Source organism: Oncorhynchus tshawytscha, linkage group LG12 (assembly GCF_018296145.1).
Source record: "Oncorhynchus tshawytscha isolate Ot180627B linkage group LG12, Otsh_v2.0, whole genome shotgun sequence".
Taxonomy (NCBI): Eukaryota; Metazoa; Chordata; class Actinopteri; order Salmoniformes; family Salmonidae; genus Oncorhynchus; species Oncorhynchus tshawytscha.
This window is the reverse complement of record NC_056440.1, coordinates 75,425,799-75,451,267: the sequence shown is the minus strand read 5'-3', so window position 1 is coordinate 75,451,267 and position 25,469 is coordinate 75,425,799. Positions and strand designations below refer to the sequence as shown.

General features: G+C 46.4%; 2 protein-coding genes across 7 annotated transcripts in view; both read left to right on the top strand.

The window, feature by feature from the left end:
* The first annotated feature begins 358 nt into the window (after positions 1 to 358).
* zgc:123258 (uncharacterized protein LOC641502 homolog) lies at positions 359 to 10,794 on the top strand. The gene is given in 18 exon segments (XM_042331085.1): positions 359 to 571; positions 1,050 to 1,160; positions 1,398 to 1,580; positions 1,757 to 1,846; positions 2,042 to 2,175; positions 2,303 to 2,457; positions 2,654 to 2,750; positions 4,278 to 4,379; positions 5,278 to 5,359; positions 6,135 to 6,209; positions 6,315 to 6,371; positions 6,811 to 6,858; positions 7,900 to 7,999; positions 8,826 to 8,839; positions 8,841 to 8,907; positions 8,988 to 9,148; positions 9,380 to 9,413; positions 10,246 to 10,794. Coding segments are annotated over 18 exon segments (1,605 nt in total). The 5' UTR covers positions 359 to 517; the 3' UTR covers positions 10,287 to 10,794.
* Positions 10,795 to 14,014: 3,220 nt separating this feature from the next.
* Positions 14,015 to 25,469, top strand: part of trpm7 (transient receptor potential cation channel, subfamily M, member 7) — an 89,964-nt gene continuing 78,509 nt past the window's right edge. For 3 of the 6 annotated variants that reach the window (XM_042331081.1, XM_042331079.1, XM_042331080.1), the window contains exon 1: positions 14,017 to 14,196. In XM_042331081.1, coding sequence (XP_042187015.1) covers positions 14,194 to 14,196 — 3 coding nt within the window. In that variant the 5' untranslated portion in view covers positions 14,017 to 14,193. Of the gene's footprint in view, positions 14,197 to 25,469 lie in introns of all 6 variants that reach the window. The other 3 variants (XM_042331083.1, XM_042331082.1, XM_042331084.1) reach the window with 2 other exon arrangements.

Sequence of the window (25,469 nt, the reverse complement as noted above, 5' to 3'; positions counted from 1 at the left end):
TAGGCCATCATTCTAGAGCTCCTTCTTCTGACCTGAAGATCACTGACGTCATGATTTGACAGCGTTTTTTCCCCAGTTGTCTTGAAAGCACAATAATCATAGTCATTGGTTGTAATGGATGCCTTAGTTTCCCTCTACACTCACAAACAGAAGGTGTAACCAGACACATCACAGGTGAACTATCCTGGGTTAGTTATAATTATCTTCAGTACACTTGAAGACAGTTACATAAACAACATTTCCCATGATATTGAAACTGAGAAGAGATATTGACATCTAATGATACGGAAACAATGAAAGCATTGATAAAATGCAGTGCATGTCAGCGTTTGCCAAGATTTGGTCAGCTATCACGAGATCCACCAGCATGAGAAACCGGAAGGGAATGGCTAACTAAAAAACGATGATGCGAGTACAATAAAAGGGACGATATTGAAACTAGTGGTGTGCCAAATCACAGATTATAGTTTTTTTTTCTTGTGAATACGATTTTTACTCAATTCCGTATGTTACCGACATGGCAAAAACTCCGTGGATTATTGTTTTATCAGTTATTCTCCGGTCATCTCAGGTAAAATAGGCAGTTAGCTGTTATGCTAGCTAGTTAGCTCACGGTATTTATCATAGCAGTACAGAGATAGATGTAGCTAGCTAGCTAGCAAGCAAGCCAGGTCCAACTATGTCGACAACTATGTGATATTTATTTCACAAATAATATCGACAACTGGATAATATCAGTTTTACAATTGTCATTTCGAGTGTCTATCCTGTTAGGCAAGTTTGCCATGTTCATGTAGCTAGCTAGCCAATCGCCACCAGCCAAGTTTGCCAGCTGAGTTCTTTAATGGCTTGTCTATGGGGAAGTACCCAACTTTCCAGGCAAGCTTCAGAGTGGAACAGATATTGACAGTGTCATGAAAAAGTGTTACACAGCTAACACTGATCAGTCTCTGAACAAACGATATGTTGTTGTTTCTTATACTTTGTTTACTTTGAAATACATGTTGGTTGTATGTATTTCACTTAGTTACTGTTTTTATTCCACACAGGTGATCTGTCAAGAGGCAATCTTGCATATCTCAAATGGAGACACAGATAAAGAATACTGCCTGGTCTACAACTCCCTATGGACCAACCTGTCACTCTCACTCAGCGCTGCTGTAAGTCCAGTACAGCAACAAAGCCATTCTGATATTCAGCTGCCCTATGCCCCCATTTGCTCCAGCTTCAACTGTGTTAGAGTTTAGTATCTGTTGGTGAACCCACAGAACTTTGTGAACCTCACCTGACATCCACCGGGCTGTTAGGTGGCTCTGGGATTCAGCCTTGCTACAGTGACAATACATCATAGCTATTAATATATTGATTGTCTAACTGTACCTGTTGTCCTGTGTTAGACTGCGTATCCCCTGGTGAACTTGTCGTCCAGGCTACTGTGTAGCTCTGCAGGGGTGAGCCCAGCCATAGTGAGAGGCAAGGCGGTGGTGGTCATGAGAGGGGGGTGTAACTTCAGCCAGAAGGCTGAGATAGCCCAAGACCTGGGGGCTGCCGCTCTGATCGTTGCCAGCACTAAACCTATGGTAATACTTTGATAATGGATCTACAATGTATTTACAATATATCAATAGTGTTACCTCCAATGTGTTTATGATGCAACACTTAATTTACATCTATGGCATAACATGATAGGCCTACATCTTTGTGTGTTCTTTTTAAGACGTGTTTTGTTTTATCTCTCATTTGATTGCTTCTAAAGAGTCCCCCGGGAGCCAATGTGACAGAGTATGAGAAGGTCCAGATTCCGCTGGCTCTGATGAGATACATGGACTTCCTGGACGCACAGAATGTGAGTTCTCTGATACTGTAGGTCCTCTGGTATAGAGGTCACTACAACTCACTATAAGATAAGGTATAGTGCTTATTCACGCCTTCTAATTGACTTGTCATCTACAGTATTTCTTTCAATCAATAAGAATAGACACGAGACACTAGTGTGTGTCTCAGGTGTGTTAGTGTCTGATCTCTCTGTGTGTTTCTCCAGGTGTTTGGTGAGGAGATGCAGGTTAGGCTGTATGCCCCGGCGGTGCCTGTGTTTGATGCCAGCATTGTGGTCATGCTTCTCATAGGAGTGGTGACTGTTGCTCTGGGAGGCTACTGGAGCGGAGCCTGTGAGAGGTGAGACTGCACACACACACACGTTTCTTTATTTCCTTGGGAAAAGAACAGCCATGCAGGCTGTCCACTCTTCAGCCACTCTACACTCTGTGTAACAGTCTGTGTGTTGTGTGTGTCTGTGTGTCAGAGAGAGGCTGAGTGCGTCTCGAGGAGGAGGAGGAGGAGGAGAGGAGAAGAGTGACAGTGGGGACTTGGCTCTGTACTCTCCCCTAAAGGTGGTCATTTTTGTAGGTCTGATGTGTCTGATGCTGGTACTCATGTACTTCTTCTACAAGTACCTGGGTGAGTCTTTCACTCTGGACAAACACTGCTTAATATATTTGTATTACATTTTCATAATGTATTACGTTTATTAACAGTTTATTAACAGTCTTATATGCAAAGCAAACATACCACCCCAGAAGTTGTTAGACACTCAGTGATCGTCTCATAATGAGTTAGTTCAGGAGTATTTTGACACTTTGTGTGTGTTTTCCAGTGTATGTGATCATCGCCATATTCTGCTTAGCGTCAGCCACCGCCCTCTTCAGCTGTCTGGACGCCCTGTTGGACCTGGCCAAGTGTAGCCCCATGAGGTACACACACAGAGAGTCACCATTTTCCTGGGGTTTTCATCCCAATTCAAAAAATAAATCCCCATAACAACATAGTTGTCCAAACAAGGAAAACAAAGTATTGTCTGACAAATGTCACAGCTCATTAAAATCATGGTATTTACAGAGAGTCAAGGTTTTCTATAGTAACAACGTACCGTATGATTTCCTTGTTCCACATACATCTGTCCTCCCTGTCTGTTTCTCTGTCTGTTCCATAGACATCTGTCCTCCCTGTCTGTTTCTCTGTCTGTTCCACAGACATCTGTCCTCCCTGTCTGTTTCTCTGTCTGTTCCATAGACATCTGTCCTCCCTGTCTGTTTCTCTGTCTGTTCCACAGACATCTGTCCTCCCTGTCTGTTTCTCTGTCTGTTCCACAGACATCTGTCCTCCCTGTCTGTTTCTCTGTCTGTTCCATAGACATCTGTCCTCCCTGTCTGTTTCTCTGTCTGTTCCACAGACATCTGTCCTCCCTGTCTGTTTCTCTGTCTGTTCCACAGACATCTGTCCTCCCTGTCTGTTTCTCTGTCTGTTCCATAGACATCTGTCCTCCCATCTGTTTCTCTGTCTGTTCCATAGACCTGTCCTCCCTGTTTCTCTGTCTGTTCCATAGACATCTGTCCTCCCTGTCTGTTTCTCTGTCTGTTCCACATACATCTGTCCTCCCTGTCTGTTTCTCTGTCTGTTCCATAGACATCTGTCCTCCCTGTCTGTTTCTCTGTCTGTTCCATAGACATCTGTCCTCCCTGTCTGTTTCTCTGTCTGTTCCATAGACATCTGTCCTCCCTGTCAGTTTCTCTGTCTGTTCCATAGACATCTGTCCTCCCTGTCAGTTTCTCTGTCTGTTCCATAGACATCTGTCCTCCCTGTCTGTTTCTCTGTCTGTTCCATAGACATCTGTCCTCCCTGTCTGTTTCTCTGTCTGTTCCATATACATCTGTCCTCCCTGTCTGTTTCTCTGTCTGTTCCACAGACATCTGTCCTCCCTGTCTGTTTCTCTGTCTGTTCCACATACATCTGTCCTCCCTGTCTGTTTCTCGGTCTGTTCCATAGACATCTGTCCTCCCTGTCTGTTTCTCGGTCTGTTCCATAGACATCTGTCCTCCCTGTCTGTTTCTCTGTCTGTTCCATAGACATCTGTCCTCCCTGTCTGTTTCTCTGTCTGTTCCACAGACATCTGTCCTCCCTGTCTGTTTCTCTGTCTGTTCCATAGACATCTGTCCTCCCTGTCTGTTTCTCTGTCTGTTCCACAGACATCTGTCCTCCCTGTCTGTTTCTCTGTCTGTTCCATAGACATCTGCCTTCCCTGTCTGTTCCTCTGTCTGTCATAAACAACTCATAGGTCATAGTTTCATATGGAAGTTCTGAGAAGTAAAAAATAAAGAAGTGAATCAGACACATACCAGTCTCCTTGAACATCTCTCTCTCTCACACACACAGACATGCAGACCTTTCTGTGGTTGCTTGCGGTCTTTCTCTCTTCTCTCATGTGTGTTGTGTTCTTCCAGAGTGACGGTCCTGGGTGGGAGTGTATCTGTGAGGTCGGTGCTGCTGTCTGCTGTGTGTGTCACTGTAGCCGTGGTCTGGGGAGTCTACAGGAACGAGGACAGGTACTGTCTATCTCTCTCTCACGCACACTCACTGACACACACACACTGACACACCCCTTGGGAATTCTGTGGGTGGGACAGGAAGCAGGAAGTGGTGTTTGGTGTGAGGGAGTCTGGAGGACTCGGACGTCATCAGCAGAGTAGAGGTGTGTTGTTTCTGTTAGTTTAGTTCAGCATCACTCACTGCCTCATTGACTCTCACTATGGTCTCTGAATGTGTCTCGAATGGTTGGTAAAGTGCTACTTATACTGGTCAAAAGTAGTGCACTTATAGGGAGTAGGGTGCAATTTGAGATGCACTTTCTGACAGACAAACTCTTAGTCTCTCTAATTTCCAATAACAGAATAACATCATGGTGGGTAATGTTTGTGTGTGTATTCATACAGGCCAATGACTGTCCTTACACCTTAGCACAGTAGAAGTATTAGTGGACTGGAGAATTAAATGTCCCCAGGCTACAACAGCAACACACGGTCCACAGCTAATCTCCTATGAAACTTTTCCATGAGCGAAAGCATGGTGGATAATTATAATGTTCTAGAGAATGTGGTTTCACTTCCCTTTCCACCCCCACACATTATAACTCACTCAGATTATACATTTACTCATTCACTGGAACATTACTTGGAAAATGCTCTCATTTTTGCATTTATAAAACTCTAACTAAAACTAAACTAACAATGAATTACTGGGCCATTTCAGGGTAAAGCACAGGAACCGTTGTCAATGGTTGTCCTCATGTTTGTGAGGATGATAAGCTTGACATGCACTTTATAACCTATTTCTTTATTACCTTTATTTAATCAGTTTGGTTATATTTAATAGTTAGTTGACAGGCTGAAGTGTGTTGTTGAAAAAGATGAAGAAAATCAACCTTGTACTCTACTTTATTGCCAGGTGGATCTGGATCCTACAGGACCTCCTGGGTGTGGCCTTCTGTCTCAACTTCCTGAAGACCATCTCACTGTCCAACTTCAAGGTGAAATCATCACTCTGACCCTCTGATTTCTGATCTTCAGTCACAAAGAGGGCCACTCTCTGGCTGAGGTTGGACACGTCCATAGAGATAGATCACAACTTGGAAATAAACTGTTTTTACATTGACATACACATTGAGGACTTCCACCATTTTAAAGTAGTCAGCTGGGTGGGATCAGCCAATGAATTCTACTCGTGAGCAAACATTCCATAACTGCAGGTGGCAGTAGATCACCAACCTTGACTTTATACCTGTTCAGACAACACACTCCAAGTAGCAGTATGCACCATTTCAGTTTGTTTACCAACTCATAGAAGTAGTAGAAGAAAAAGTACTACTTCAAAATGGAGATGGCCTCAATGGCGCTGCCTAGACTCACAGACACCATAACGGGTCAGGTAAAAAGATGTAGTCTAACTAAGTCTATGGACACGTCTCTAAACATCTGTTCTCTCTCCCCCTCTCTCTCTCCTCACCTGTCTTCCCCTCAACTGACTTCCATTCCATCCCTCCTCCACCCCCCTCTCTCTCTCCTCTCTCTCCCCCTCTCTCTCTCCACCTCTCTCCCCCTCAACTGACTTCCATTCCACCCCCCTCCCCCCCTCTCTCTCCCCCCTCTCTCTCCACCTCTCTCCCCCTCAACTGACTTCCATTCCCCCCCTCCCCCTCTCTCTCTCCTCCCCCTCTCTCTCCTCCACCCCCCTCTCTCTCCCCTCCTCCTCCTCCCCCCTCCTCCCCTCCTCCCTCCCCTCCTCCCCCCTCCTCCCCCTCTCAGATCTGTGTGATCCTGTTGAGTCTGCTGCTGTTGTATGATGTGTTCTTTGTCTTCATCACTCCTCTGTTCATGCCGGTGAGTCACTTTCCCCGTTAAATACAGTGCAATGTTATTGTCCTATATTTTTTACTAGAAAGGTTAAATGCATTGTCCCACGTTTTAAATGTTTTATATTTACAGAATGGAGAGAGCATCATGGTCCAAGTGGCCCTGGGTCCAGATGCAGCAGGAGAGAAGGTAACCACTCATCTGTCTGCCTGTCTGTCTGTCTGCCTGTCTGTCTGCCTGTATGTCTCTCTCTCTGTGTCTGTCAAAACTTGAGTCTTCAATCTCTTTATGCTTGATTAACAATCAGTAGGGTCAGGAGTTTTCCTTGACTGATTGTTCCCCGACCCAGTAAACACTCCTGCCCCTAACTAGAATCAGGCTACGTAGCTGGGATCTCATCTGCTGTGTACCGTTGCAGCATTGCGGTGTAGATTAGATTCCCCTCTGGATCTGAATGGCTGACTGTCTGAGGATGCGTTTCAAATGGCACCCTATTCCTTACGTTGTGCATTAATTTTGACCAGAGCGCTATGGGCCCTGATTAAAAGTAGTGCGCTATGTAGGGAATAGAGTGCCATTTGGGATGCAAACTGACTGCGTCTGGTTGGGGTGTTCTGTCTCGACGCAGGGTAACACGGTGGAGGTGCCAGCCGAACCCTCGACTCCATATGAGAAAGTAAGACCCCAGCGCTTTACTACTCAGCTTCATATGTACTGTTAATTATCATATCAATTCATCTCTTTACTACTCAGCTTCATATGTACTGTTAATTATCATATCAATTCATCTCTTTACTACTCAGCTTCATATGTACTGTTAATTATCATATCAATTCATCTCTTTACTACTCAGCTTCATATGTACTGTTAATTATCATATCAATTCATCTCTTTACTACTCAGCTTCATAGTTTAGAGCTATATGTTGTTAGTTTTACAAAGACATTGTTTAAAAACAATGAAGTAAAACAGCCATTTATGTTATGCTGGGGTAAGACAATTCTACTAAGTTCATAAGGTATTTATAAGATGCATTCTTCAAGAATAAATGGGCATTTATATAAATATTGGAGATTGTTCCTTGCTTTGGCAACGTAAACATATGTTTACCATGCCAATAAAGACCCTAAAATTGAAATGGAATTGAATTGAGAGACAGAACATACAGTACATCCCAACCAACTGTCACATGACCGGCTCTTATGTCACAGCTGTGTTAACGTCTGATTCGTCATGTGTAGGTCCAAGGGTTTTTTCACTTTTATCAAGTAATCCTGGCTCTAACAAACTTTACGAAACTATTATACAATATTACACAATCTCAAGTCATTGCATTGTAGCTTAAGTGTTTAAATAATGAGAGGGCTTGATCTGAATTTAATTAAACATTGATATATTTGTTGTGATTTGGTGATGAACTGATTGCTTTCCTGTGTGTCTCATGTTCATGTCATTAACAAACACTACGGCTTGACAGTTGGCATATTGACATTACATATAATGTCTGTTTTCTGTTTTGTAATGGAAATACTGTAATTGGTTTTGATACAGAATCTATCATAGTGAATCCTCAGTATGTCTCTCTGTGATTGATTTGTTTTAGTTTAGTTTTGGTTGAGCTTTAGTTAACTGTTAGTCAATTGTTATTTAACAGAGTGTTAGATGGTCAACTAATGATTAAATAAAAAACGTTAGTTGCCTGTTGTCTCCCTGGTAGCTCCCGGTAGTGATGCGTGTTCCACGGTTCTCTGCGTGGACACAGAACCTGTGTGGCATGCAGTTCTCCATCCTGGGCTATGGGGACATCATCGTACCAGGTGAGATAAACATGCTTGCATCCCAAATGGCATCCTATGCCCAATATAGTGCACTACTTTTGACCACAGCTAGGGTTGCAAAGGGGGATATTACTGTAAACATTTTTATTTTATCAGATACCATCTAGTGGGCTTTTTGGGTACTTCAGATGATCTATATACAATAAAATATATACAATGACAAAATAGAATGACAACTATAAAACATTATCCTAAATATGAACCATCAACTTAGTGAATACCATTAGTGTTTATCAGGAGGGTTTCAGCATGAAATATCCTTCTATTTATTTAACTATGCTAATATGTCTTTGTTGTCAATGTTTTGGTGCCAAACTGGTGACAGTTGTGAAGAAAGTCAATAGTTGGAAGAGTTGCAGAGTTCATTGAAAAAAATGCCATTGTTGTTGAAATGCTTTTCTCATTATTATAATACTTTTTTTCTTGAACCATATGGTCTATCCACTGGAAACTCATGGACAATATGGACACAGAAAAATTACCATAGATTACCTGTTAATTACCAAAATGACAGAAGATTCTGGTAACTTTGGTAAATTACCAGTAGCTTTGCAACAATAACCAGAGCCCCTATGGCTCCATGTTTGACAATGATCTAAGGTCAGTATTATGCTTCCCTCTATAATGGTTATAATTAGGATGCGTGGAGTGTAAGCTGATCCTAGATCTGTTCATAAGGTAATTTTCTTCCTGGTGCGATCTAAAGCTTCAGTATCAGCTCCATCTTCACACCCTTCTGTTCTGCCTTCTCATTGGACGATAGCTTCAGACCTTCATATATTCTGTTTGCTGATTTGTCCAACAGGTCTTCTTGTGGCCTTATTGCAGCAGGTTTGATGTGTGGGTCAACAGCCCCAAGAAGATCTACCTTTTCTGCTGCTGCATAGGTAACGACATGGACATTATCAATATGTTACTGATCATTATCATCATCGTGTTGATCATCTCCTCTCCACCCCTCCCCCAGCCTATCTGTGTGGTATGGTTTTGACGTTTGCGGTGATGTTGGTGACTAAGATGGGGCAGCCAGCCCTGCTCTACCTGGTTCCATTCACCTTGCTAGGATCTGCACTGTTGGCCTGGAGGAGAGGGGAGATGAGGCAGTTCTGGAACGGGACCACATACGAGGTGAGAGGACAAGACACTTTTCCTTAGCTGGTGGGGATTCTATTTATTTGATTACATTTAATTGAATATTTATAACTTCAAAGGGTTTGGGCCTAATTCAATTTGAATTCACACAACTCAGGAAATGAATTTAAATTTGATTATTCATGTTTTTGTTCTCATGTATTTCTAATATGGAGGGTTGTTATACAGTAGTGTGTGATGTAATGATGATGATTTAATCTCCATCAGGTGTTGGACTCCACCAGGGAACCCTTACTGCCAGGTGTGCTTTCACCCCCTGACCTCTAACCCCTGAGGCCAGTAAGGGCTACTCACGCACTCTTCTACTGCATCCTCCCCGCCATCTAGCTACTCTGTCTCTAGACTAGCATTATGTTTTCTTCTTACACAGCCTTTAAGCCTTTACTTCAAACCTTTAGCAAATCAAAAACAACACTGGAATGTCAACTTGAGTTATGTGTAATATCATGTTACATACTCAGACCAGCAGTACCCGATGTGATCACTAGATGTCACTAGAGTCCTGGAAATGCCAGTGGCGCCACAGATTTCACTCTAGCTTGGACACACACACATTTTGGTTAGAAAGTCTGTTTCTCTTGTTTTATTTCTTTAGTCTGTTTGTCAATGTCTGCATCCCTTAATTTTTTCCCCCAACAGCCGTCCATCTCTCCTAACCAGAGTACAACCATCTCTTAACGTTTTTATGAGTTTGAATTTTCCCCGTGCAGCTGTGTTTAATTCAGAGGGGGAGTTGCCACGTGGGAGCTTTGTTTGTTGTTTATGTTTTGTCATGTGCGTGTCATCATGCTTTCTGTAAACCTGTGGTTTGCTTCTGTTCAGAAGGGTGAACATTTCAGAACGTTGCAGTTAGAAATGCAATGCATAGAACAGACACAATAGACTATCTATGACAACAAAGATAAATGTCTGTTCTACATGAACGTTCTGTACAGTTTCACCCTCCTGAATAAGCTGTGCAAAGCAGACTGTCTGTTGGCTACTGGACTAAGCTTTATGTTGTATGACATATGTCTGTCTTATACTGATAAACTCCTCTCCTCCTCTCTGTTCCCTCTCCTCCACTCTCCTAGACGGAACACCAGACTCTGGCAGCGGAGGAGGAAAGTGCTGACTACAGCTGATCTATGAGCCAACTAACAAACCAATCGCAGGGGCTCTTTTCTACTCTTCAAATCAAGCATCTAGTTTATCATCCATGGGATGCAAGGGAAATACTATAGCTAGTCTATCAATCAATAAGGATTTATACTGGGGAGGGGTAAGGGGTTAGGGGTATGGGTTGTACAGTGTGGGTCTGTTGATTGGACAGTGAGACAGTTTAATTTGAGAGGCTTACTTTACTAGTGGCTAAGAATGCAGTGGCTAACTAGTGGCTATAATATTAAAATGATGCCTAAACTGTGTTGCCTTGGTAAACGATGCAAGTGATTTATTGAGAAAGCACTTTAATACTCATGTTGGCAGGTATTGGGGGATTTTAAATTTAAAGTTAGACTGTAGGTGAAGATAGATTTTTTTCTTCGATAACAGCTGTTCTGGTGTTTTCTGTATAACTTGTTTGTTTTATTGAGAAACACAATCTTTGATTGCTTTTGTTGCCTTAAATTAGTCCGATCTGATTTGAGCTCTGTGTGTTCTTCTTATGTGTTCTATGGCCTGTACTTTATCTAACACTTCATGTCTTTTTAAAGCTCACAGTTAACTATGACATAACTGATTGAAATAATTATAGACTCTAACAAAAACTCACTGTATAAGTTGAGGCTGTGTTACTGCCTGGCTGGAGCAAAAGCCTGCACCCACACTGGCCCTTTGCAGATATCTTTGTCCACCTGTGAGCTAGGTCACTGTGGGGATGGGGCTGGTCAGTGTTACATGGCTCTGTACTTGTTACCACCGGTACTTTAGAAAGAGCAACAATTGAGTTAGTGATCTGAGATTTGGAAAGGCACTGTCTGACTGGTGAGCCCATGGTACCCATTAATGAGAGTGAGAAAGGGGGATGAAGGCCTGGGAAGAGGGAGGGGGAGGAAGGCCTGGGAAGAGGGAGGAGGGGGGGGAGGAAGACCTGGGAAGAGTGAGGAGGAGGGGGGAGGGCCTGGAAGGGAAGGGAGGGTGAGGAAGGCCTGGGAAGAGGGTGGGGGAGGAAGGCCTGGGAAGAGTGAGGGGAGGAAGGCCTGGGAAGAGGGAGGGGGAGGAAGGCCTGGGAAGAGGGAGGAGGGAGGGGGAGGAAGACCTGAGGAGGGAGGGGGAGGAAGACCTTGGAAGAGTGAGGAGGGGAGGGGAGGAAGGCCTGGGAAGAGTGAGGAGGGAGGGTGAGGAAGGCCTGGGAAGAGTGAGGGTGAGGAAGGCCTGGGAAGAGTGAGGGGGAGGAAGGCCTGGGAAGAGGAGAGGGGGAGGAAGGCCTGGGAAGAGTGAGCAGGGTGGGGGAGGAAGGCCTGGGAAGAGTGAGGAGGGAGGGGGGGAGGAAGGCCTGGGAAGAGTGAGGGGGAGGAAGGCCTGGGAAGAGTGAGGAGGGTGGGGGAGGAAGGCCTGGGAAGAGTGAGGAGGGTGGGGGAGGAAGGCCTGGGAAGAGTGAGGAGGGAGGGGCAGGAAGGCCTGAGGGAGGGGGAGGAAGGTGAGGGGGAGGAAGGCCTGGGAAGAGTGAGGAGGGAGGAAGGCCTGGGAAGAGTGAGGGGAGGAAGGCCTGGGAAGAGGGAGGAGGGTGGGGGAGGAAGGCCTGGGAAGAGTGGGGAGGAAGGCCTGGGAAGAGTGAGGAGGGAGGAAGGCCTGGGAAGAGTGAGGAGGGTGGGGGAGGAAGGCCTGGGAAGAGTGAAGAGGGAGGAAGGCCTGAGAAGAGTGAGGGGGAGGAAGGCCTGGGAAGAGTGAGGAGGGAGGAAGGCCTGAGGAGGGTGGGGGAGGAAGGCCTGGGAAGAGTGAGGAGGGAGGGGCAGGAAGGCCTGAGAAGAGTGAGGGGGAGGAAGGCCTGGGAAGAGGGAGGAGGGTGGGGGAGGAAGGCCTGGGAAGAGTGGGGAGGAAGGCCTGGGAAGAGTGAGGAGGGAGGAAGGCCTGGGAAGAGTGAGGAGGGTGGGGGAGGAAGGCCTGGGAAGAGTGAGGAGGGAGGAAGGCCTGAGAAGAGTGAGGGGGGGAGGAAGGCCTGGGAAGAGTGAGGAGGGAGGAAGGCCTGAGGAGGGTGGGGGAGGAAGGCCTGGGAAGAGTGAGGAGGGAGGGGCAGGAAGGCCTGAGAAGAGTGAGGGGGAGGAAGGCCTGGGAAGAGTGAGGAGGGAGGAAGGCCTGGGAGGGTGGGGGAGGAAGGCCTGGGAAGAGGGAGGGGCAGGAAGGCCTGGGAAGAGGAGGAAGGCCTGGGAAGAGGAGGGAGAAGGCCTGGGAAGAGGGGAGGCCTGGGAAGAGTGAGGAGGGTGGGGGAGGAAGGCCTGGGAAGAGTGGGGAGGAAGGCCTGGGAAGAGTGAGGAGGGAGAGGAAGGCCTGGGAAGAGTGGGGAGGAAGGCCTGGGAAGAGTGAGGAGGGAGGGGGAGGAAGGCCTGGGAAGAAGGGGGAGGCCTGGGAAGAGTGAGGAGGGAGGAAGGCCTGGAAAGAGTGAGGGGGAGGAAGGCCTGGGAAGAGTGAGGGGGAGGAAGGCCTGGGAAGAGTGAGGAGGGAGGAAGGCCTGGGAAGAGTGAGGAGGGAGGAAGGCCTGGGAAGAGTGAGGAGGGAGGAAGGCCTGGGAAGAGTGAGGGGGTGGGGGAGGAAGGCCTGGGAAGAGGGAGGGGGAGGAAGGCCTGGGAAGAGTGAGGAGGGAGGAAGGCCTGGGAAGAGTGAGGAGGGTGGGGGAGGAAGGCCTGGGAAGAGTGAGGAGGGTGGGGGGAGGAAGGCCTGGGAAGGAAGGCCTGGGAAGAGGAGGAGGGAGGGGGAGGAAGGCCTGGGAAGAGTGAGAGGGGAGGAAGGCCTGGAAAGAGTGAGGATGGAGGAAGGCCTGGGAAGAGTGAGGAGGGAGGAAGGCCTGGGAAGAGTGAGGGGGAAGGAAGGCCTGGGAAGAGTGAGGAGGGAGGAAGGCCTGAGGTGGGTGGGGAGGAAGGCCTGGGAAGAGTGAGGAGGGAGGGGCAGGAAGGAATGGGAAGATTGAGGAGGGAGGAAGGACTGGGAAGAGTGAGGAGGGAGGAAGGCCTGGGAAGAGTGAGGAGGGAGGAAGGCCTGGGAAGAGTGAGGAGGGTGGGGGAGGAAGGCCTGGGAAGAGAGGAGGGAGGGGGAGGAAGGCCTGGGAAGAGGAGGGGGAGGCCTGGGAAGAGTGAGGAGGGTGGGGGAGGAAGGCCTGGGAAGAGTGAGGAGGGTGGGGGAGGAAGGCCTGGGAAGAGTGAGGGGGATGAAGGCCTGAGAAGAGGAAGGCCTGGGAAGAGTGAGGAGGGAGGGGGAGGGCGAGAATAGCAGGGAAAGAGAAAGGGAGGGAGATGGAGAGATCAAACTTGGACAGTACAGTAAAGAGGGAGAATGAGTAAGGGAGGTGGCTTTTTGTACTGTTGCAAAATGTTTTTTGGGGGGGGGGTTCATCTGTGGAGTTCGTCATGTTTCAGCCTGTTGTAGCTTATTACTGGTGACTTGCCACTTATTGCCTATGTACCAGTCAGATTGAGAATGAGAAGATTGTAGATCTACCACATTGACCTAGAAACATGTTTACATTACACGCTTACGCCTGTTGCAAAATATACTTAACAAAACACTCATCCCATGGCCATACACTTTAATATCAATGCGGGTATTAATCAATCAAATAATATATCAATATTCAGGTTTTTGACCCCCCCCCCACCCCCCGGTCACGTGCTCATTGCTCGGGGACTGACTCAGCTGGCTTCGTCACGCAGTGGCGTCAGTTCAGAGTCGCACAATTATGAAAAGGCAACCTTCCGCTGGAGCTGCAGCTAGGGCAGATTTCACCAGCGACAACTGGACTTTCCTTCCAAGGCTAACAGAAAAGAACACCGCCGATAGATGGATAACGACATCGGAGAAGCTCTTCCTGAGTCTCAACGGTGAAAAGAATGGTACGAGATCCAACCAAAGTGTTCTTCTGCGGGTTTTTTTTTTATCCAGTAGAATGTTTGAGGTAGAATGTGAGCTTCTAGAATGTCAGGTCGGAGGATCGAGCGAGTCGAGGAAGGAGATATGAGTAGTTGGCAGTTATTTACATGCTACGTGATTGTCAAGAAGATCATGATCAGTTGGTATTGCGTACTTGTGTTTAACTATCTATCTACAATAACGTTGGATTATGGTTCAGTGGCTAGCCTTTGCCACCGACATCTGGGTAAAACATCTGGGCACCTTTTGCATTGGTAGTAAAAAGGCATCGGCCGAACGTTCGCTGAAATGCAAACTGCGGCTGGCTGAGTAGCGATGCCGCGGCTAGGTAGTTGAGCTAGCTAACGTTCGCATTACCATCCATCCACAATGGCGTTAGATGCTAACTAGTGAGCCAGCTCCAGTTAGCTCTGTCCGCCAACGGACTTGAGTACAAAGCGATGTGACTGCAGAGCCATGCCAACTCGTGCGTGCACTCGTGCGATGACTTGACAAAGTTGGATTCCAAGAAAAGGGGTGGAGATGACATTGTCCCGGCGAGACAGTACCGGGACCCAAAATTCAAGGCTTGCCTTTATCAGTCTTGACTAGCTAGAAAATTAGCCTGCTAGTTTTCATTTTGCGTAAATGATCAGAGATTGTGTCGCTAACTCGTGGTATTGTTGTCTTTGCTATGGCATGTTGTCATTAAACAATAGCTTAGCCAGCTACATGTGGAACCCCCGAGGGGAAGCAGTCTCTGGGTTGTTCCTCATCTAGTTAACCACCACAGACTAGCATAGTTAAGCTATATATAATGGTTTGAAGCTTCTGATCAGCTTGTCACCAGACCGCTAAAAGTCAGTTGAAAACACACCAGACTTTTTAAAGGCATCTCTCTTGAAGAGTTTCAGGCTACATCGGGTCACTGTCAAGTCGCCGCCGGTTCGCGGTTTGGACAGACAGACGCTGCATGTGGCGTCACTAATTGTGCGCGGTGGTCTGGTTGTCATGCTGCTGTGTGTGATGCTTTGTTGTAGTCCGCATGTGTTCACTGTCCAGCGGTTTACCAGGCCAGATGAATGCATGCAGGCTACAGGATATAGAACAGACACCAGCAAATGGTCCCCGATATAATAGAACATAATTTAATAAAACAATATAACCACAAAAGTCCTACTTCCATCTGTTTTAGACTACAGGGTATCATTAGACCACGCATCGTTTTTTTGCAAGTGTCAAAGGCCTTTATACAGCTCTGTCCATTCTATACTGAACAAAAATATAAACGCAACATGTTGGTTTCATGAGCTGAAATAGAAGATCCCAGAAATGTTCCATACACAAAAAGCCTATTTCTCTAAAATGTGTTTACATCCCTGTTAGTAAGCATTTCTCCTTTGCCAAGATAATCCATCTACCTGACAGGTGTGGCATATCAAGATGCCAATTAAACAGCATGATCACTACACAGGTGCACCTTGTGCTGGGGACAATAAAAGGCCACTCTAAAATGTGCAGTTTTGTCACACAATACAATGCCACAGATGTTTTAAGTATTGAGGGAGCAAGCAATTGGCATGCTGACTGCAGGAATGTCCACCAGAGCTGTTTCCAGAGAATTGAATGTTAATTTCGCTACCAGAAACTGCCTCCAACGTTATTTTAGAGAATTTGGCAGTACGTCCAACCGGCCACATAACTGCAGACCACGTGTATGGTGTTGTATGGGCGAGCGGTTTGCTGATGTCAACATTGTGAACAGAGTGCCCCATGGTGGCGGTGGGGCTAGGGTATGGGCAGGCTTAAGCTACGGACAACGACACAATTGGATTTTATCGATGGCAATTTGAATGCACAGATACTGTGATGAGATCCTGAGGCCCATTGGTGTGCCATTCATCTGCCGCCTTCTTGTTTCAGCATGATAATGCACAGCCCCATGTCGCAAGGATCTGTACAGAATTCTTGGAAGTTGATATTGTCCCAGTTCATCCATGGCCTGCATACTCAGCAGGCATGTCACCTGTCGAGCATGTTTGGGATGCTCTGGATTGACGTGTACGACAGCGTGTTACAGTTCCCGCCAATATCCAGCAACTTCGCGCAGCCATTGAATAGGAGTGGGACAACATTCCACAGGCCACAATCAACATCCTGATCAACACAATGCGAATGAGATGTGTCGCGCTGCATGAGGAAAATAGGGGTCACACCAGATATTGACTGGTTTTCTGATCCATGCCCCTACCTTTTTTTTTTAAAGGTATCTGTGACCTACAGATGCATATCTGTATTCCCAGTCACGTGACATCCATAGATTAGGGCCTTAAACATGTATGTCAATTGATATCAATTGTCAATTGATATCAATATCTTTATATGAACTGTAACTCCGTAAAATCTTTGTTGCATGTTGCGTTTATTTTTGTTCAGTATAATTTCATTAAGAAGGACTTAATGGCAGTGGCCGTGGGTTGAATACTGGGTGTAGGAAAACCAGTCCTGTCTGAACCTGTAATTTCCTTGATGGAGTGAGTGAATGTTATCATTTGTGTTCTCTCAAAGTACTTCCTCCCTCTGCATCATAATGCAGGTTGTTGTAATGCTACTCCTTGTTAGTGTAATGGTCACAGAAGGTTCATGAATAATTCATTACAATGACCTATTATGATGCAGTGCTATCACTTTTTTACAAGACCTCTAGGTGCCTCTTAAATGGAACTATTTTCCCTATAAAGTGTACTACATAGTAGTACACTATATAGGGAATATGGTGCCATTGGGACACAGCCCTAGATTGTGGACACCAACCACGGGTTTTCTGTCAAACTTTCCCAGAAGAGCCTGGTTCTGCAATAAGTTCTGGCCAGGGCAGGTGTTGTGGAACTGCTCCTTGTTTCCCTCAGTCCCTGTCCCCTTTCAGCCTGTCACATGCCTCAGCTTACAGCCACTTAGCATGTTGTAGCAGTAGGGTGGTTTACCATAGCCCTGCTGCAGTCAGGCCAGCGCTGCAGAGACATGCTGAGTAAGTGTGATTGTCTCGAAGATCGGCCACCCTGATTTAAATGTTTAAAACTCACTGATCTACAAATAATTTTGCATCCCAAATAAATGTGTTTAAAATGTATGGGACCTGGACAGTAACTTGCGTAGGGTAAGCCCCCTGGAATGCACCCCCTGACTGTCAGTTTGCTAGAGGGCTAATCATGGACCAAAGGAGACTACTACTGTATAGGAGTCTGGCCTGTTCTATATACAGTAAGTAGTGTATAGACTGTTATCACTGCCTTCACTACTTCATGCAGTGACACAGTATAGTAGTGAAGGCGGCAGTGTTCTTGTGAAGTAGCAGTAGCATCACTAGCTATCCTCCTCCTGTTCTACCTTATTCACTCTGAGAGAAGAGTCTCTTATATTACACTACTATGCTTACAAGGGCTCCCTGGGAGTGTGAACTGAAGGCTCGTCACACTGCTGTCCCGTGACTTTTCACATGGCTCCACACTTGGCTTCATTTCAAGTTTGATTAGTCACATGGACAGGTACAGCGAAATGCTTAACTTGCCAGCCCTACCCAACAGGGCAGTATTCAATGTCAAAATAGTATCACTAATAGGAATAAATAAATAGAAGAATGTAAGTTATATATAGGGTCAATCATAGTATAACATTTACAATGTGTCAGTGTATGTGTGATAGGTGAATATACATGTAAATAGGAGTAATGGTGACCAGTAGCAGGATAAATGTACAGTACCAGATACACCTACTCATTCAAGGGTTTTTCTTGATTTTTACTATTTTCTACACGGTAGAATAATAGTGAAGACATTACCTGGATTTCTGATTCCAAGAACACAGGCTGAGATGTTACTATCCTTTGTGCAAGCACTTCCAAGAGTTCATGAACAGTGAGCGTGGTGAAATTTGGGGTGCGCATCGTCAGTAGTGTACCTTTGGTTCCTAGGGTGTTTCGGCCTTTCACACTATACACCCTCCCCAAAGGCGGCCAGCAACAGGGTGATCAATCCTACGCTTGCGTCCCATTCCCAATTAGTCATAGGAGTTGCCTTGTTGTTGATAGCCAACATCCCATGGGACTATGCATGGCAGGGGCGTCCTCCTCCCTGAGTCAAGCATTGTTGACCGCATACCTCCTGGCCCTCTCACTTCGGGGCCCAGCTGGGGTCTTTCCTCTTCATCCAGAGCCACTGACTGCTGCCTTCTGCCGCTCCGATACAGCTTTGATTGCCGAACGCTGGCTCTGGCCCTTAATTCCCAGGTCTCTAAGCAGTCTGGTTGTAGATGTTGCCACAAAACCTCTGCAGCCCACCTCCACTGGTCGGACTTCTGTGTTCCAGCCATGATGCCGTGCTTCGGCAGCTAGATCAGCATAGCGCAGATGTTTTCGCTCATAAGCCTCATCTACTGAGTCCTCCCAGGGTACTGTGAGCTCAATGATGAAGACCTTATTGAGCGAACGGGACCAGAGCACCATGTCAGGTCTTAGGGTGGTGGTTGCGATCTCCGGAGGAAACACAAGTTGCCGGCCAATGTCAGCTAGCATTTTCCAGTCGCGGGCCAAGCACAGCTGGTCTCGCTCTAATGGTGTAGAGCCGCTCTTCGGTGGTTTAGCCCCTTCGCGGACAAAGTTTGTCCGTAAGGAGTGTGATGCTGCTGTGGGTGGTAGGGAGTTGGTGGCAGCTCGCTTGTCCTCCAGGGCGGACGCAAGGTTTTTAAGGACTTGGTTGTGACGCCAAGTGTAGCGTCCTTGGGTGAGGCTTGTTTTACACCCTGTGAGAATGTGCCTGAGGTTGGCTGGCATGGAACAGAGGGCACAGTCTGGATCTTCACCATACCATTGGTGAAGATTAACTGGTGTTGGAAGGACGTCATATGTTGCTCTGATGGAAAAGCTCAACCGCCTCGCTTCCATGGCCCACAGATCCTTCCAGCTGATCTTCCTCTTCTCCACACTGTCCCATCGAGTCCACGGTCTCTGTTTGCAAGAGAGACTGCCTTGGCCCACCTTGCAGCCTCCTCCTGATGGCGTACTTCCGCACTACCATCTTCCGCCGCTCGGGTGCAGTGGTCTTACTCCAAGCAGCACGGCTAGTTAGCCCAAGGCCTCCTCTCCCTTGCTGAACATGACCCACAATGTCAGCATGTCTGAGGGCTGCTGTTGCCTCCTGGACTGCTTTTCCTGGCCTCCATTTTCGCCCAGTTGCCAAGGTCGGCGCGTTGTTGCTCACCACTGGGTCTCGAGATTCATTCAGTGTCATCTGGAGCCTGGTTTTTGCACACTTGAATTCCTCTGTTAGACTGGTGAGGGGCAGCTTGAGGACACCATCTCCATAGAGGCCTATGGTGGTAAGGCATCGTGGAATTCCGAGCCACTTCTTTAAGTAGCCTGTGACTCCTCTTTCCATCTTCTCCACTGTTGAGATTGGAACCTCATACAGTGCTAAGGGCCACAACACCTGGGGTAGGAGACCAAACTGCAGACACTAGGCCTTTAACTTTCCAGGTAGCTGGGTGTTGTCGATGGAATGTAGGCTACTACTGATGTCTTTACACAGCTGTTGCACCTGGTCTTTGTCCTTCAGGCTTGCATCATACCACCTTCCAAGGCTTTTTACCGGCTGCTCAGACACTGTTGGGATTTGATCATCTCCGATGAAGAATTTCAGGTCAGAGAGTACTCCCTTCACAATCAAGATGCTGCGTGACTTGGATGGTTTAATCTTCATACGGGCCCAGCTGATGTTCTCCTCGAGGTTTCTGAGCAGTCTCCTGGTGCATGGGACAGTGGTGGTCAATGTTGTAATGTCGTCCATGTAGGCTCTGAGTGGAGGGAGGCGGAAACCAGAGTCGACTCGCTGTCCACCAGCAACCCATTTTGAGGATCTGATGATAACCTCCATTGCCATTGTGAATGCCAACGGAGAAATGGTACATCCTGCCATTATACCTACATTCAGGCACTGCCATGAGGTGGTGAAGCAGAACTGCAGATCCTGGAAGTACGACTTCACCAGGTTTGTGATGGTGTCCGGTATGTGGAAAAATCTGAAGGCAGACCACAGGAGTTCATGGGGCACAGAACCAAATGCATTGGCGAGGTCGAGGAAGACTACATGGATGTCCCTTTTCTCCACCTTGGCCATTTGGATCTGGTGCCAGATCATGCTGGAATGTTCCAAGCAGCCAGAGAACCCTGATATTCCTGCCTTCTGTACAGATGTATCGACGTACGCATTCCTTTGCAGGTACTCGGCCATCCTCTGGGCAATGACCCTAAAGAAGATTTTACCCTCGACATTCAGTAAGGAGATTGGGCGGAATTGGCTGATGTTCACTGCATCCTTCTCCTTAGGGATCAGGACCCCGCCTGCCCTACGCCACACTTTGGGTATTATCTTCTTCTGCCAAGCTGTTCTCATAAGCCTCCAGAGGAACCTCAGGACGTCTGGTGCGTTCTTATACACTTTGTACGGGACTCCATTTGGCCCCGGGGCTGATGCTGTTCTTGCCCGTCGAACTGTGTTTTCCAACTCTTTCCATGTCGGAGGGTTGGTCTCAATATGATGTTCCGAGGGTTCAATGGGTGGGATATCTGATGGGATGGCCAGATGGTCATGTCGCTTTGAGTCAAAGTTTGTTGTTCTCAGGTGCTCCTCTAGGTCTTTCTTTGTTGTTTTTAGAGCTCCACTTTTTTCCTTTGTGAAGAGACTTTTAAGGAACTTGAAGGGATCTTTATAGAATCGAGTTCTAGTTTGTTCTTTCTTCCTTCTGCGTTTCCGTAGGTTCTCTGCTCTACGGAGGGATGCCATTCGGGTTTTGATGTCAGCCTGAAGTGCCTCTATGCCCTCCTTTTCCACTTCCGAGGCCTTCTTCCACTGTTTCTTAAGCTGCCGCCTTTCTTGAACGAGGCACTTGATTTCTTGTTGCCTCCTGGAAACTGGTGGGGTTGGAACCTTTCTCCCGCCTTTTGCCTCTTCCACTCCAAATCTTTCTGTCCCGTACTCAGAGATGATGTCCCCCATCCTCTCCAACTTCTTCTCCACTGTGCCTCAAAGTTTCTCGAGGGTCAAGGTAAGGTCAGTATTCACTGTTTCCCACAACTTCTTGTCACTGGCGCCAGGCCACTTCACATACGGTCTGTGCCCTGGCAGTCTCCTCTCGACTGCAGGTCTGGGAGGCTGGGTGAGTTCCACTCCTGTTGTTGGTTCCACCTCAGCTGTTATTTCGGTGCTTGAGTTTACGTCCTCCATGACAGTGGTACTGATGCACTGCAAACTATGGTTTACTGTCTGCATAACTATGGTTTACTTTCTGCATAAATTTGACATTGTCACAACAAACAGAGTGCGCTTAAAGTAATAACACACATTATTGTATTTTTCTTTAAACTTTCACATTGTAGGTTGGGAAAAGTATGTGAACCCCTAGACTAAGACTTCTCCAAAAGCTAATTGGAGTCAGGAGTCAGCTAACCTGGAGTCAGCTAACCTGGAATCCAATCAATGAGACAAGATTGGAGATGTTGGTTGGAGCTGCCTTGCCCAATAAAGACACTCACAAAATAGTGAGTTTGCTATTTACAAGAAGCATTGCCTGATGTGAACCATGCCTCGACCAAAAGAGATCTCAGAAGACCTACGTTTAAGAATGGTTGACTTGCATAAAGCTGGAAAGGGTTACAAAAGTATCTCTAAAAGCCTTGATGTTCATCAGAACTGTAAGACAAATTGTCTATAAATGGAGAAAGTTCAGCACTGTTGCTACTCTCTCTAGGAGTGGCCGCCCTGCAAAGATGACTACAAGAGCACAGCGCTACTGGCAAAATGATTCTGTGGACAGCAGAAACTACAGTTGAGTTGTTTGGAAGGAACACACAACACTATGTGTTGAGGAAAAAGGCACAGCACAGCACACCAACATCAAAACATCATCCCAACTGTATCCCAAACTATGGTTGAGGGATCATCATGGTTTGGGGCTGCTTTACTGCCTCAGGGACTGGACAGCTTGCTATCATCAACGGAAAAATTAATTCCCAAGTTTATCAAGCTGATTTGCAGGAGAATGTAAGGCTTATCTGTCCGCCAATTGAAGCTCAACAGACGTTAGGTGATGCAACAGAATGGCTTGAACAGAAGGAAAATACGCTTTCTGGAGTGGCCCAGTCAGTCCTGACCTCGACCCGATTGAGATGCTGTGGCATGACCTCGAGCAGTTCTCACCAGACATCCCAACAACAATGTCTGATCCGCAACTACAGAAAACATTTGGTTGAGGTTATTGCTGCCAAAGGAGGGTCAAGCTGTTATTAAATCCAAGGGTTCACATACTTTTTCTTTCCACTGTAAGTCCTGGGTGGCTGGGACCTCGCCCCTGTAATGCACTGAGCTTTCTGCACAACCCTCGGTAGGGCCTTCCATCTGCAGTTGCAATACTAGATGGTAATACAAGCAGTCAGGATGCTCTCCATAGTGCAGCTGTAAAAGTTCCCAAGGATCTGAGTGGCCATTCCAAATGGTTTCAACCTCCTAAGGGAGAGGAGGTGCTGCCGTGCCTTCTTCACCACCGTGCTGGTGTGAGAGGACCATGTTAAGTCCTCAGTGATGTGGACACAGAGGAACTTGACCCTCTCCACTGTGGCCCCGTTGGTGAGGGGTGTGCTCCCGCCCCAGTTTCCTGTAGTCCACCATCAGCTCCTTAGTCCCGCTGACGTTGAGGGAGTTTAACCTGCTTGAGGCAGCCATCTACAGCCAGCTATAGATACTTTAACAACATTATCATATGTAGCTACAGTTAATATAAATAACATTATCATGTTGTGTGGTAATAGGACTTATAACAACATTATTATGCCATGTTGATGATTGTAGTACTTTTTGCTTTAGCTATGAGATCAATCATAGTGACAGCCTGAATCTTATCTTTTCCAATGTCAAAGCTTATTGACCTTCATTAATGCTGTAAAATGTCAGGCAATGATTGGAGTTGTATTACAACTCTGGGTCATTGAGGGCAGTAGTTTATGGTGTTTTATGAAGAGCAGTGCAGACATTTAAGGACGTGTTTATGGTAGTGTCTACAATAAATGTTGATTTATTATGAAGGGAGGAGAGTGATAGTTCCCTTAGAGTAGACTCCACTGTGCAACTGTTACGGACCGTACCACTACCTACCCGGGGAAGTGGGGCCGTGCCACTACCTACCCGGGGAAGTGGGGCCGTGCCACTACCTACTGGTGTAGGGTGAAGAGGGACTGGGGAGAGGTTTGTCCTTAACAACGCTGTCAACAAGGTAGATCATACAGGTCCTAGTTTTGTCGTACCTGGACTACTGTCCATTTATGGTCAGATGCCACAAAGAGGGACTTAAGAAAAGTACAACTGGCCCAGAACAGGGCAGTACGGCTGGCCCTTAAATGTACACAAAGCTAATGTGTCAATCTCTCCAGGCTCAGGTAATTGGACTGGACTGATGTGATTTGAGTAGAGGAACGATTGACTTCATTACTACTTGTATTTGTGAGAAGTGTTGACATGTTGAATGCACAGAGCTGTCTGTTTAAACTACTAGTACACAGATCAGACACCCATGCATACCCCACCAGACATGCCACCAGAGGTCTCTTCAGTCCCCAAGTCCAGAACAGATTATGGGAGGAGCACAGTACTACAAAGAGCCATGACAACATGGAACTCTATTCCACATCAAGTAACTGATGCAAGCAGTAAAATTCAATAAAATAAAGATAATAATACACGTTATGGAACAGCGGGGACTGTGAAGAGACACACAATATCATACTCACTATACACACATGTACACATGGATTTTGTGTTGTGGGTATGTGGTAGTAGAGTAGTGGCCTGAGGGGGCACACTTAATGTGTTGTGAAATGTGTTTTGATGTTTAAATTGTAACCCCAGAAATTATAATAACCCCAGAAAGTGTAGCTGCTGACGTGGCAGCAGCTAATAGGGATCCTTAGTAAATATAAATACTGGTGTATGTTGAAGTTGCCCCTAGATGCTAGTTTGGGGTCAGTTTTTCATTTTCTGTCCCTCACTAATGGCTAAGGTTGGGATTGCATTGTTGGGAAGGGCCTGTAAGTAAGCATTAGTTACTCTACACCCGTTGGTTACAAAGCATTTGACAAATAACATTTGATTTGATTGGAGGAGGGGAAGCTAATCCTACATATTCACCGGGGGGAAACTTCACCCCAGCATGTACCTACTCTCTAGGTATCCTGTTGTCTCTTGTGACAGGCTAGTTACATGGGCCTACATGTTAACATGTTCCGTATCTCAATTGGGTTGAGGTCGTGTGATTGTGGAAGCTAGATCATCTGATGTAGCGCTCCATCACTCTCCTTCTTGGTCAAATAGCCCTTACACAGTCTGGAGGTGTGTTGGGTCATTGTTGAAAAACAAAATAAATATTCCCACTAAGGGCAAACCAGATGGGATTGTGTATCGCTGCAGAATGCTGTGGTAGCCATGCTGGTTAAGTGTGCCTTGAATTCTAGTTCATTAGCGTTATCGGCCATAATCGGTGTCCAAAAATGCTGATTGCAGTCAGCATGCCAATTGCACACTCCCTCAAACCTTGAGACATTTGTGGCATTGTGTTGTGTGACAAAACTGCACATTTTAGAGTGGCCTTTTTATGTCCCCAGCACAAGGTGAACCTGTGTAATGATCATGCTGTTTCATCAGCTTCTTGATATGTGTCACCTGTCATGTAGATGGATTATCTTGGTAAAGGAGAAATGCTCACTAACAGGGATGTAAACAGATGTGTGCAAAATATGAGAGCAATAAGCCTCTAGGATCTTTTATTTCAGCTCATGAAACATGGGACCAACACTTTACATGTTGCATTTTATATTTTTGTTCAGTGTAGTTCCTCCCCTCTGTTATCTCCTTATCTCTCCCTTGTGGTGTGTCCACCTAATCCTTCTGTCTTTGTTTTAGTAATATTAATCATGCCTATTTAGAGGTGAGAAAGATAGCGGTCTGTCTGTCTGCTACAGAGGCAAGGCCAGTGTGCAAACCACTTTATGTGAGAGGTAAGCCTATTCACCCAGCCTCTCGTAGAGGACAAAGGAAGGTGATCTGAAGCATTTTCAATGATCTTTATTAAAAAAAAAAAAAAAAAACGCAGAGCATTTTTCAATCAACACTGGCCTTCTGAAGATGACTCTTCTTTTACACTTACTTTTTGTTGTCAT